This window comes from Cibotium barometz, chromosome 32, assembly GCF_041138505.1.
Source record: "Cibotium barometz isolate CiBa-2024 chromosome 32, ASM4113850v1, whole genome shotgun sequence".
Lineage (NCBI taxonomy): Eukaryota > Viridiplantae > Streptophyta > Polypodiopsida > Cyatheales > Cibotiaceae > Cibotium > Cibotium barometz.
Window position 1 is genome coordinate 37,653,347 of NC_141077.1, and position 14,264 is coordinate 37,667,610.

Below are 14,264 nucleotides of genomic sequence, written 5' to 3' on the forward strand. Positions count from 1 at the left end.
CTCGACTTGGGTTGAATTTAAGCAGCTCTTTTCAATCATGTGGTTGACAGACACATTTGAAGTAGATGTAAAGACTGCTTGGCACAAGTTGGACTCAACCAACTGTGAGAATATTGAGGGATATAATAAGAAGTTTTGGGATGCTTTGTTGCCTTTGAGTTCATACAGACATGTACCTTTGGAAGAGCAGATAGAGAAGTATTGTTGTGGACTTCCGAAGGAGATTCGAGATTTCTGTACAAAGACAAAGGTATCCAGTATGTCTCAATTGATTGAGAATGCATCTACTGCAGCAGCATTACTTCGTGGTAGAGTGGATGGTTTCAAGTTTGGAAAGAAAGAGGATGAGCAAAAGCCTGGAAAAGTTGGAAACTGGAAGAAGAATGGCAGATTTGCGAATGCTAATCAAGGTAATAAGCAAAGGAATGCTAAGGAACAGGGTAGTACCTACAGAACTTTGGATGAAAGGAAGGCTTTACAAAAAGCCAACAAGTGCTTCAACTGCGAAGAAGAAGGCCATATGGCTAGAGAGTGTCCAAAGAAGAAGCGAAAGGCTGATGATGAGAGTGATGCCAAAGGAAAGAGATCCAAAGCCTCAGTGGGACTTGTATCTGACTTGGTTGGGGAGAAGCCCAGTGAAGATGATACAGAGTTATGTGGAGCATGGGGAAAGATAAGAGATCAGGCAGCCCTGATTTTCTTTGATCCTGGTGCTAAGCGTAACTTCATTTCACCTGAGTTAGCAGGCAAGTTAGGTATTCGTCCAGAGGAGATGGGATCCATGCATGAGGCTACTATGGCAGCTCCAGGACATGCAGAGGCAGTCACTCCTATTATTGGCAAGCTTAGGCTGCATGTGCAGAGTTATGTGGACACTGAAGAATTCTTCATCATGCCATTGGATGGTTGTGATGTTTTGTTAGGTATGCCTTGGTTCCATAGGATTCATGCTTTGTTGGATGCCCATGCTAAGAAGATCACTCTTACTCATAGGGGCAAACAGCATGAACTTGATGTAAAGCTTAAAGGGGAGTCTATCCCAGTTGTATCGGCTTCTGCCATTACTTCAGTAATAAAAAGTCATATTTCTGCGTACTTGGTTTTTGTTAAAGATCTTCAAAGTAATGAAGGTGTTGGAAATATGTCTAAATTAGATAAGGAGAGGTTGGAATTTTTAAATCAGTTTAAAGATTGTTTTTCAGAACCTCCACATGGTCAATTGCCGCCTGAAAGGCCTGAGGATCACGCAATTGATATAATTCCAAGTAGTAGTCCTCCAAACAAACCACCTTACAGAGTAAGTGTTGCGCAGCAAGAAGAAATCATGAGCCAGGTTAAGGAGTTGTTGGAAAAAGGATACATCCAACCTAGTTCTTCTCCTTATTGCTCACCTGTGTTGCTTGTGCAAAAGAAAGACGGTTCATGGCGAATGTGTATTGATTACAGGGCCTTGAACAAGATAACCATTCGGAATAAATTTCCCATACCAAGAATTGATGATGTCTTGGATAGGTTGCAGGGATCAGGTGTTTTCAGCCGTATTGATCTAAAGAGTGGTTATCACCAGGTACGGATTAGACCAGAAGATGTACCAAAGACAGCTTTCAGGACTACCTTTGGACTTTATGAGTTTCTAGTCATGCCTTTTGGTCTGACTAATGCTCCTGCTACGTTCAATCGAATGATGGACAAGATTTTTAGACCATATAGATCTTTTGTTGGCACTTTCTTTGATGATATGATTGTGCATTCAAAAGATGAAATGGAGCATAGGAAACACTTGGCTATTGTTTTTGCAGAGCTCAGAAAACATCAGCTGGTAGTCAATGCTAAGAAAAGTGAATTCTTTTTAGAAGAAATTCAGTTTTTGGGTCATATTGTGTCCAAGGATGGGGTACGTATGGATCCGTCAAAGGTAGAGGCAATCAAGAATTGGCCTCATCTCATAAATTTGCATGAGGTTCGTAGTTTCTTGGGATTGTGCTCTTATTACAGAAGGTTCATCAGGCAGTTTGCTGAAATTGCTTCACCTTTGCATGCTTTGCAAAAGAAAGGTGTACCATTCACTTGGTCACAGAGAGAGATTGCAGCTTTCAATAAGCTTAAGGAAAAGTTGACCTCAGATCCAGTTTTGGTTTTGCCTGATTTGAGGAAGGCTTTTGTTGTTCAATGCGATGCATGTGGAAACAGTATTGGTGCTGTTTTGATGCAAGATGGACATGTTGTTGCCTACGAAAGCAGGGTTTTGCAAGGGCCTGAAAAGAATTTGCAGGTCTATGAGAAAGAGCTTTTGGCAGTGGTTCATGCATTGACAGTGTGGAAGCATTATTTGCTTGGTGCTGATTTTACAGTACAGACTGATCATCAGACCTTGCGATATTTTCTTACGCAGACAAAGTTGTCTGAAAAGCATATGCGTTGGGCAAACTTTTTGTCACAGTTTCACTTTCAGATTGTGCATGTGGAAGGCAAAAAGAATGTAGTTGCAGACGCTTTGTCAAGGAAACCACAGGTTTCAGCAGTGTCTATTGCTTATCATCATGAGTTGGATGAAATGAAAGAGCAATATTCAGTCGATGAGGATTTTGGAAATGTTTATGACCAGTTGTTAGATGGTCAACGTCGTGAACATTATCTTTTGAGAGATGGTTTTCTGATGATGCATGGTCGGTTATGCATTACGAAGCAGTTGAGGCCAAAGGTTCTAATTGAAAGTCATGCACCTCCTTATGCAGGGCATAGAGGAATTGATGCTACCGTAAAAGCTGTGGAGACTTTCTTTTATTGGCCAACACTAAGACGTGATGTAGATGCTTTTGTGCGTTCATGCATTATCTGTCAGAAAGTTAAGTTTGACAGACAGAAAATGCCAGGGTTGTTGCAACCATTACCGATTCCTGATAGACCGTGGCAGAGTATAGCTATGGATTTTATCTTTGATCTTCCTAGGACACCTACAGGAAATGATGGCATATGGACAATTATTTGCAGGTTCAGTAAGCAAGCCCATTTCATTTCGGTCAGGAAGAAGATAACAGCAGATCACATGGCTAGATTGTTTCTACAGCAGATCTTTAAGTATCATGGCATGCCACAGTCTATTGTCAGTGACAGAGATCCCAGAATGACTAGTTTATTTTGGAAAGGTTTTTTTGAGAACATGGGTACAACTCTGAAGTTTTCTTCATCTTTCCATCCGCAGACTGATGGACAATCAGAAGAAGCAAATTCTACTGTTTTGGATTTGCTAAAGTGTTATGTATCAGATCATAAGAATCAGTGGGAGAAGTACTTGCCATTGGTTGAGTTTGCATACAATAACACAGTACAGAGCTCAACTGGTAAGGCACCTTTTGAGATTGTGGAAGGGGGAAAGAAAGTGCCTCCTATTTTGCATACAAAGGATAAAATCTTTGAGGCAGATAAGTTTGTGGAAAGTCTGGATGTGGCTTACAAGAAAATTCAGCAAGCACTCCAGAAAACACAAGAGAAACAGAAAAGAGCAGCAGACCGTCATCACAGACCTTTGGCGTTTGAAAAGGATGATTGGGTGCTCTTAAAGTTTGAAAAGGCAAGGCTTAAGAAGTGGAAAGGCAAGGAACGCCTATATTCCAAGCTTAGCATGCGATATTATGGGTCTTTTCAAGTAACAGAGAAGATCAATGATGTAGCTTATAGGCTAAAGCTACCAGATCATTGGAGGATTCATAATGCTTTTCATGTGAGTCTTCTTAGACCTTTCACAGGCGATGTGCCAGAGGATACGATCAATGAAGATCAACCAGAGGTTGAGGAATTGGATGAGATACTGGTACCAGAACAAATCTTGGCACATAAGGAAATGAAAGTTAGAGGTAAAGTTTCCAGGAGGTATTTGGTGAAGTTTCGGAACTATCCACCGCTTGATGCCAAATGGATGGAGGAAGGTGACCTAGCAAATTCACCTCAGTTGTTGCAACTTTACCTAGAGGCGTTTCAGTTGACACCGACCTTGAGTCAGGGTCCTTCAGGTTCAGCAAAGCCGCAAGCATCTGGAGTATTGCCTGATACTCAAGAGGGGGGTAGCACCTCCACCCCTTCATGACAGATGGGCTTAGAGATCTAGAAATCGCATTGGTATGCTATATGTATATCCGGGGTACTGTATGCTGGCAGTATTTTTGCTACAGGGATTTCTATGATGAGTGTACTAGTCACTTCAATGAGTAAGACAGATGCATATCGATGCCTACTGCAGCTCTGAGTATCGTATGTACTTCTGTATTTTTGAGATGCAATTCTGTTTGCAGTTTGATATATTTTTGATGGTTATCACTGTCAAGAATGCTGTTATTTCAAGTGGGATACACATGGCCGTAGCAGATGCATATGTTACTCAGGTCATGGAGACAGCGTATTCCAATTTTGGTTTCATCAGTGGCATCACTTCTTTTGCAATCGAGGTCGCTTGCAAGATTTCCAGAGGGGGGTATGTCACGCGGACGTGCTGTCACCGGGACGTGTCACAGTAGATGTGCTGTCACGGGCTAGTGTCGCAGAATTTAATTGAATTAATCTGATGTGCAAAAAATGTGCACATTGAATTAATTCAATAAGTTAGGAGAACCTTAGTTTTTAAGGTTATAAAGTTTTAAAAGGTTTCAGACCATGGGCGGCCAAAAGTTAAGTGACTTGGCAATTTTTAAAACAAAAAGGACTTGGGCTGAAAATTTAACGTGGATTTGTGGAGGAGGCAGCGTGGAGATTGCAGAGGGAATTTCAACGCTGATTTCCTGGCTGAATTCGTGTGCTTCTTGCGGGGCAAAATCAGGGCAGATTTGGTGCGAGAAATCAGGGCTGATTTCGGGCCTAGCATGTACGCGAATCGGTGCTGAATTTTTCAAGCCCAGAAACAGTCATTTTCAGCTTTCTTGTTTAGGGCAGATTTGGGGCTGAATTTGGACACGTGTGGTTTGCGTGTTAGCCTCAGAAGTGTGTGCGTGTGCGGTGTGCGCACCGGCACAGAATAAAAGCAGGATTCCAGACACAGGAAGGGCAGGGCTGAATTTCATGCGTGTGTGCACAGAGAATTTGTTCTGTGATTGGGATTTACAGCACAAATTGCGCAGGTAGAATTCAGTAACAGAAATTGCTGTGCTCTGTGGTTTTCTCAGAGTTCGTAGGAATCTTTACAAAGAGGCAGCCAATCAAATCAGGTTTGTTAGGGGTTTTCGCCCGTCCCGTTGGACCCTCACAGTTGTAACAGGTTCAAGTTTAATATAAAGAAATACCGAAAGGGGCGCTCGCGTTGAGGGCCAATCTGGTGTGCTGTGTGTTCGAGTAGGAGCGCTCTAGCTCCCTTTGTTTTCTTCAATTATCTGTGTTGGAATTTGAATAGTTTAAGTGCTGTGAGAAATTAAGAAGATTCTTCACCGCCCGATTTTGTATTGGCCGGTTTCACCTGTCATCCTAAGAGAGCCTGATGAATGGGGAGTACTGGAGTGGGGGGAGGCAATCCATCCTGAGTCGTTACCTCGTGAACCAGCAGCATGCTCGGCTATACTATGACTCATGCCCATCTGCTGCTAGCTGTTGGGAGGATTGTAGGGGGCCATGGCACTGATCTTGTGAATGTATGTGACTGTGTAGAAGAGTGTCTCAACTACCATGGGTGTTACAGTAAACTCTGCCAAGATAATATCATGTGGGACCAATGGTTTGTTGCGTATCGTACTGGAGAGCATCATGACCTAAGGCCTCTCTATCTTCGGCCATTTAGGTGCTGTAAGACTAGATGCCCCCAAAAGGGTGCTCCATACATCAATGCCGGAGCAACCAGGGTGTCAAATAGCCACATCTTGTAGGGGGCCCTGGCACTGATGTTGTGAATGTATGTGACTGTGCGGAAGAGTGTCTCAACTACCATGGGTGTTGCAGCAAACTCTACCAAGATAATATCATGTTGGACCGATGGTTTGTTGCGTATCATACGGAAGGGCATCATGACCTAAGGCCTCTCTATCTTCGGCCATTTGGCTGCTGTAAGACTAGATGCCCAAAAGGGTGCTCCATACATCAATGCTGAAGCAACCAGGGTGTCAAATAGCCACATCTTGGCCCTCGGCTTCTGGAAATGGGGCTAGAAGCACTCTCTCTCCATGAGAGCAAGAGAAGCATACCCTCCTCCCCATCCTCTATCAATGAAGGCCAAAATCTAGTTGATGTAGAGGCCAAAGAGAGTGGGAGACAGTGGGCATCCTTGCTTCACTCCAATGGTACTGGAGATCTCATCCGTGAAGCTCTCATCCGTGTCATGGACCACCAAAGGTATATTATGCCACACTCCCAACCACTCTAAAGGGATGGAAGAGTTGATGTCGAGGCTAAGTCTATCCCTACCCCAGATCCGAGTGAGGCCCATCTCCTGGGCCTTTGGGGGTACCTGTCTAAACCTAACTCAATCTCCAAGTGACCTTGCGGGACCCATGCTCAAAGCTCCCCACAATACGTGCGGGCGAGCCCCCAACATGTGACCACAAGTCAAACGGACCAAGGGGTTCAAGAGCAAAGGCTATCAGAGACACTCCTCGATGCAGCGGGAGCAGCTGCTACTGAAGGGCCAGCCTGAGATTGTCCCAAGCACGCAAGAGACTGGATGCAAACCTATTCTCAAATGCACGGCTAGAGCCAGGAGCCCGCATCTCCATGAAGATCCATCTCGTACTCTGGTGCCAAGGGCCTCCCAAAATCGGGGTGCGGACGGAGTTCCTAGCTAGGAGGAAGTCCTTCGAGGGCTCGCCGCCCAGAAGAAGGCCACGAGCAATCAACTTGCCCAAAAGGGTGTGGCTTTGAATGGAGGTGTCGATGATGCCCAAGCCCTCCCCTGCGTCGTGGCTAAATGGTCACTCTCCAAGCCACCTTGGCTGGGGCAGGCCTCTCCTCATTGCTAGCCCATCCAAAATTGCGGATCAACCATTGAACCTGACCAATGGAAGCCCAAGAGAAGGCCCAGCGGGAGGTGATGTATCACATTGTGTCGTGGCTGAATGATCACTTTGAATGGAGGGGTCAATGATGCCCAGGCCTCCCTTGCGTCGCGGCTAAATGATCACTCTCTAGCTCTAGGCCATCTTGAGCCCTGTCTCTTGAGTGGAGAGGAAACTACTCATGGCCTCGGCTACAAAAAGAAATAGATAAGGTGCGAGTCAACACCCCTGCCGGACTGAGCGAGAAAGCGAAAATTTGTCACCTCTGGCTCCTAGGGCCAAGGAATTCCTCCCTTTCTTTTCAGCTTGGTGGGGGCACCCCTAGTGAACCCGAGTGAATCCAGAAATACCTTAAACACACTCCTCTGGAAATCCCATCGTGCGCATCGTCCCCTCTAGAAAGCCCCAGTCCACTCTGTCATAGGCTTTCTCCAAATCAAGAAGGAGAACATAAAGATCTTGTCGCAACTTGGCCGAAGTGGTCACCTCCCAGAAGGTCAAGATGTTGTCCAGAACGCTCTGATCCTAGACAAAACCCGTCTTTATGCCATGGATCAAATTGGGGAGGAAGGGTTGTAACAATCGTCGGGTTGATTGCCTCGGCTAGAATTTTGTAGGTGGTCCTTACAAGGGTGATGGGTCTCCATTGCCGAATCTGCAATCTGTCACCACCTTCCTTGGGAATGAAATTGAACATTTCTTTGAAAGTCTCCCCGGCATGGCTCCCATAATCTCATTGAAGGCAGCTTTGAAGCCGCCTTCCATGAGATCCCAGTGTAGGAGAAATAAGGAGACTAGAAGCCCATCATCTCCCGGGCATTTGCCCCTAGGTAGTGCCGTCATAGCCTCTGCTAGCTACCCTAAAGTGAAGAAAGTCAACAGGAAAGTCCGGAGAGTGGGAGGAACCATGTCTCTCGTGTTTCACCAAACCTGCTCACACGTATCCAGCACCTATGAAGATAGGGGGGCAACCATGAGGAGAGAACTTTGATGGTAAGAAGCGTTGTAAGCAAACTCAACTGATGTAAATAGTTTATCCATCTTTGACGTTCATGTCTATAATAGGCTCAAAGAACGCCTTCTATCACCTGATTTACTCTCTCCGTTTGACCATGTGTCCCGAGATGATAAGCAATACTAAGGTCAAGGGAGGTATCAACTGCCTCAAAGAACGCTATCCAGAATCTAGATGTAAATTTTTCATCTCTATTGCTTACTATCCTTCTAGGCAATCCATGTCATAGTCACTAGAAACGGGAAATGGGAACAGAAACGGCACCCTCCCAGAATACGAAAACGGAAACTGGTGGGAAACAGAAACTGGGTAGGAAACAACACATATATAAACATTTTTTTTCATAAACAAACGTTTATGAAGAAACGATTATTGAAAAAACATTTTTTTCAACATTCAAAAAAAATGTTTATTAAAAAAACGTTTTTTCAATGTTTATTAAAAAAACCTTTTTTCAACGTTTATTAAAAGCATTTTTTCTCAACGTTTATGAAGAAACATTTATAAAAAGAAGTTTATACAACGTTTATAAACAAACGTTATTCTCAACGTTTATAAATAAATGTTTATCAAGAAACGTTTATAAAAAAATGTTTATAAAGAAACGTTTATTAAAAAAAATGATTTTTTTAGCATTTATAAATAAACGCATTTATGCAGAACCGTTAAATATAAAACTTGCAAATGTTTATGAAGAAACAATGTGTAGACTTTTTTTTTTTTAATGATTACGTGTCTATTTCCAACCATTTCAACCCCTTTCCAAAATATGTAGGGCTTGGAAACACGTTTCCAAGGCCCGTTTCCTGTGACTTTGATCCATGTAACACGAATACCTCTTTTAGGAAGACCTTGGCAACATCCACCGCAGTATAGGTCTTCTTGACTAGTATCAAATGGGCTACTTAGTTAACCTGTCCACAAATACTAGGATAGAAGCATACCAACTATGCATTAAGTGAAGGTAATCCTGTGATGAAATCCATTGTAATGCATTCTCATTTCACTAGGGGAAATATCTAAGGGTGTAACTTACCAGGCATCTTTACGCTCTCGAGTCTCAGCTTTAATCCTCTGGCAAACTAGGCATTGGCGAACATGTAAGACATCCCTTTTTAGTCCTGGCTGGAAAGGATGTTTTTTACAGACATGTAAACCTGAGTGTCCTGCAATAGGGTTATCATGAGCCTCTCTGAGGATTTTTCTTTTTAATTCTCCATCTTCAGGTATGCATAAGCGATTATATAAAAGGAGTGTGTGTGTGTGTGAACTCTTATTTTTAAGTGGTGCGTGTGAGTAAAGTGATAATTCCAATTTTGGGGGTGTGAGTTCACACGGGCTCCATATGTCCAGTGGAGGGCAAAAGGCTAGACCCATGGAAATGGACGGGGCTCGGCTCATCGTGTGGATCTAGTGAAAGTGAACAAGGGATTCACTGCTACCATATTTATTGTTTCTGGACGTTTAGTCAAGTATAATTTAAACATTACCAAGGTTTTAGCCACTAAGACAAGGAACTATTTCCTATGGTGGGCTCACCCTATCTAACATTTGAATCAATAGGCAGCATGACGAGGTTATCGGTTCCTCTGGATTCGGTCAAGCCCTCAGTTTATTATTTAAATTGATACTCAAAGCCCTTCTATATATAGCCACAGTGTTAGCATTTTGCCTTTGCCTTGCTAGTGTTTAAGGTCGTACTTTGATGTTAGCCTCTATAATTTGAATAAGCTATTGGATCCGGCTCAGTCTCCCATAGTTCCTAGCTTGATCAATAGTATAACTTGTTAAAATTCTTTCTCATTATAGATTTGCGTTAATTATTGTATTGTGTTTTTGACACAGTTTTTCAATCACTGAACTATCTATAAAAAGGGGACATTTTATTTAAATATTGGCATGGCATAATATTTTCCTTCTTGTATGCACAGGCATTGTATCCAATATCGTGCCTTTTTGTGGAATCCTTCAGGTTTTCAGCAGAAAGCAAGGATGTCCTTAGAAACCACCCAAATCTTCCTCGTATCATCATTCAGGGTGTTGAATCGGTCCAAAATACTAGTAGTCAGCGGACATATGTTGAGCTTGACTTGGGGTTAGTAACTGTTTCTTATCATATCTCTTGAATGCTGTTAGAAATTCTGCTAATTTGCTATTTGTTTTATGGTTTCTCTTTGTGCAGCTCCGTCCATGAGGTTTGGGCAGCTGTTTTGAATATAACAGGACCTCTTGTGGGTTGGTCTTTCTCTCAGCAACAGCTACCTGGTGAGCATAAATGGAGATAGTCTTGACTATCTGGCTATGTTGAAGATCTACATTTTGTTAGCTACACAGTATCTTCTTGTGTTAATCTTTTCCAAAATTTAAGTATATGCAGCTCCAGAGACAACAGATGGAGGTCCACAGTCATATATATGTAGACTAACTGGCAAAGATACAGACGAACATTGGAAATTTTGGTTGGAGGTTAGTTTGGTTCCTCCTCAATATTGTTATCTTGTAAACCCAGATTTTGCTTGCTCTTTGCAGTGTCAGTTTTCACCAAGCAACTTTATGAATTGTAGTTGCCAAGGATTTCATGAAACACCCTTCATACCTTTTGCAAAAATTTTGAGATCCTTTTGTACCTTAAGGATGGTGAACTCCGTAAGGCAGAGAGAGAGAGAGAGAGAGAGAGAGAGAGAGAGAGAGAGAGATTTATATTAACGTCTTCAAAAGACCCAAAGTCTGCGAGACCAAAATGATGTATACAATGTCCATGAAATCTCATCATGGATGAAATAAGAAGTGAACTAAAAACTGAAAACTGAAAGCTAAGATCTCAGACTCTGAGATTATACGCGATAAAAAATCTAGATCCTACCAGATGCATCTAGATGTGCGAGGCTGTGATGCTAGCAATGATCTCCCATGCAGTGTCCAATCTCTATGCTGGAGGTACGTGGCCTGACTTTGGCATGTCTTGAAGACGACACTGCCTACCCACTCCCTGGGTATAACCCATATGATCATGTCTCTGTCATTCCCTTCAAACTTGATTTTACGGGCCCGACTGTGTCAACCAAAGAATAGCACCAAAACAAATGTAGGCATCCCTCCTCATCCTTCCAAAAAGGTGTGCTATTGCAGTCCAAATCCTTTGTGCCTCCCTACACTCCCATAAGCAATCGTAGACTCTCTGAAGCTCCTTCACATCTCAGACAAGATGGGCTAGCGCCAGTGACCGATCTCCAGTGGTTGGTGGCGAGGCCACCATGTAGAGAGCCAAATGAAAGAGGAGATCTTCGTTTCCATGTACGAGTGTCACCACCTCCGCCAAAAAGCTCCCTGAATGTCAAGGGTGATCCCATAAGGCACCCAATGGGGGGGGGGGGGGGGGGTGTGCGCGGTGGGGGTAAGTTAATAGGGAGGGAGGGCAGAGGGCAGCAAGAGAAGAGAGGGGCAGGCAGTGATGGTACAGGGTTCGCAGGGCTCAGGTGCCCCCGACTTTTCTCGCCTGTTTGTGTTTTTGCATTTAGCCCCAATTTTGTATTGATTTTTTCATACTTAATAGAAGTCTTTCTTGCACAAAAAAAGGAATTGAGCTGGTTCGTTTGTAGTGCTCATAACCAGTGCTCTATTTTTATGGTGTTTGAATGCTTTTTGAAGGCATCCTGCTTAGCCTGCCTCTTGTTCATGTGGTTGAGGGTCCACTTTTATGAGAAAAAACACTATTCACCTATTATAAGCTTTTAGCCATAATCAACCTCTAGTCAGCTTTTCATTAACTTGAGACCAATCTAGACCTTATCCTTGCAAGCCCTTAGCCCTTCGGCAGGTGCTATCAATCCCCACACCCAGCTAAGCCCTAACCCTAACCTTGGGTGTTGGCGGAGCTGGAAGCAGAGCACAGCTGCTATACTTTCTCTCATGATTGGAAGATGGGAATTATGCCCAAGAGTGAACTGACTGCTCATACCCTTTGTATTCTTTCCTATTTTCCGAATTCATAGTAAAGTAAAAACTGGTACACGTCGTCAGGTTTCAGATAGCTATTAACATGGGAAAATTATGCTGTGATTGAGAGGTGGCATTGAATATTAAGTATCAAAATTGTTCCGTGGTGTTTAGTCTTACGGTAGTTTTTGGGTTTGTAAAGCAGAGGCTTATGGTGTCAATTTGGTTGAATTCCTGCATAGCATGTTCTATGTTCTCCAAATGTTGATCTTATCTTGCAATTAAGAGGGACTTGTTTGCATGGCTAGAGCAAGACTAGAAATCTTAGGTAAATGTAATATTATGTGGTGTAACAGCAGTTTAGTGCTGATGTTTTCTTTCTGTGCAGGCAAACAAATCAATGGCTTTGCGGGTGGATTTAGCTGTTCTTGACCAGCAGCTAGAGCAGGAAACAGAAAAGTTTGTCCACCTTTTTCCATCATGGACAGCTGTTATTGCAGCTTCCAGCTATATATCCTCTTATGTGCTATAGTTGCCTAATTTGTTTTCACCACTCTCCCATTGGAGAATTTCTATAGCACTGTCATTAAGATCTTCGTTTAAATTTGTTAAATGTGGAAAATTGTGTTTCATCGTCCCAAAATGATGAATCTTTGAAGTGTGGAGAAATTTTTCTCTATTCCTTGAATTTTTTGCAAACAGCCATATGGTTGTGCTCTACCGTAACAATAATTTGGCTTGCATAAATTCAGAACATTTTTAAATGAGACCTTTCACGGTCACAAAGAACAGCATTCAGAATTGAGTATGCCTCTCTGGTGCAATGACTCTGAAGTAAGGAGCAATTGCCCTCAATTATATATCTTAGAAAAATATAGTCACCTCCTTGATTAGTGTGCTGAACTACATAAAATATTCTTGGAACATGGTCGGTTAAGGGAAGATTTTCCATGGGCTAGGGTATAAGTTCAAATTCGGTGGTGGTTAATTAAAAGTGTTATGTTTACCCATTTCTGAGTGGTGTTTCTCCTTTGGTGAAGTAGAGGCAACATTTTGAGCGTGTTGCAGGGCACTTTTTTTTGTCTAGTCGTTTGTGACTTGTCTTTGTTAGTGGAACCAAGTTTGCCCATCCATTAAATTGAGCAATGGATTCTACGTGTACTTTGAGTTGTATTTCTACCTTAGGGAAAAACCTTGCACTGGCACTTGCCAATATCAAAGAAATGTACATTAGTTAGCCTAAACCACGCAAATACATAGTTCAGACCAAGGTGGTTGCCCAAGTCTAGGCATTTAGTATGTTGTATATATGTCAACTCAACTAATGGAAAAGGACACTTGTTTGAATTTGAGAGCTCTTGCCTTTACTTGTTATCCTCATGCTCTTTTGAGTGTATGAGTGAGTGAGAGTGTACTGTAGTTATCTATTCCTACTCCATGGAAACTATGTTGAGAGGGGATTAAGAAGCTCAAGTCTTCTCTTGTTATCCTCTTGCTTGAGTGTGTGAGTGAGAGAGAGAGAGCATCTGGTCCTCTTATCGCTATACAATGGCACTATGTTGTGAGGGGATATGTCCAATGCAAGCTAACTCTAAAACACTGGAGTGACGACAATGGAACGGTCAGTTGGCTACAACAAGTGGTTGGAGAGTCTCCCTTGGGGATCTCTAAACGGGCGAGCATCCTGACAACAAGTAAGTTTCACTAATCTTCTCTCCATTAGCAAGCTATCAATATGGGTGCAATGTCTTTGTGCGTGTTGTTAGAATAGGGAGATTTAAGCAAAACAATTGTACGAGAGGACCATGGATATTCTTCCATAGAAACCTTGGGACAAGGTTTGCACATTAGACGTTACTGAAGTCACAGCTTTCTTCGTGCTCAACGCATTGGACACAGATTCAGCAATGAAACTCGCTCACCTTGAGTTAGAGTTTTCCAAGAAACACCATCTAGTTGCATGGCTTGTCTTAGTTGACATCGACACTAGCCACATGTTGTCTTAGAAGATTAGAATCTCATTTGGCCACCCACTCCACGCATTGTCTGTAGTACAATCATTATTGGGATATATAATTTCCAATCTATGAGTGCAAGTTGTTTTAAAGTTGAATTTTATATTGGAACTAAATTTACGTCTTACAAGCTTTATGTAATCTCGCAAGTACGATGAAAGAGAGAATCATTCTTGGGAGGGCATAGATTGCAACCACTTGGTTGAATCAAGAGCTTAGCTTAACCTTGTCGAAGCATGTGTCATTGGATTTTGTCATAGAGCCGTAATCTGTAACTTTTCATTGTAGGTGTGCTAGTTCATTCGTTGCATCCTCACTCTGTTTCACATCGAA

At 42.6% G+C, this 14,264-nt stretch overlaps 1 protein-coding gene across 3 annotated transcripts in view; it reads left to right on the forward strand.

Annotated features, from left to right (window-relative positions):
• The window catches only part of LOC147620153 (Zn-dependent exopeptidases superfamily protein), a 324,985-nt gene extending 312,176 nt beyond the window's left edge, over positions 1-12,809 (forward strand). Inside the window, exons 18-21 of one of the 3 annotated variants that reach the window (XR_015261749.1) lie at positions 9,953-10,075; positions 10,163-10,245; positions 10,358-10,446; positions 12,305-12,809. Coding sequence is in view for 2 of the 3 variants with exons in the window: in XM_086772348.1 (XP_086628474.1) it covers positions 9,912-10,075; positions 10,163-10,245; positions 10,349-10,446; positions 12,305-12,448 (489 nt within the window). In the remaining variant the exon portion in view is untranslated. Of the gene's footprint in view, positions 1-9,911; positions 10,076-10,162; positions 10,246-10,348; positions 10,447-12,304 lie in introns of all 3 variants that reach the window. The other 2 variants (XM_086772348.1, XM_086772350.1) reach the window with 2 other exon arrangements.
• Positions 12,810-14,264: the final 1,455 nt, after the last annotated feature.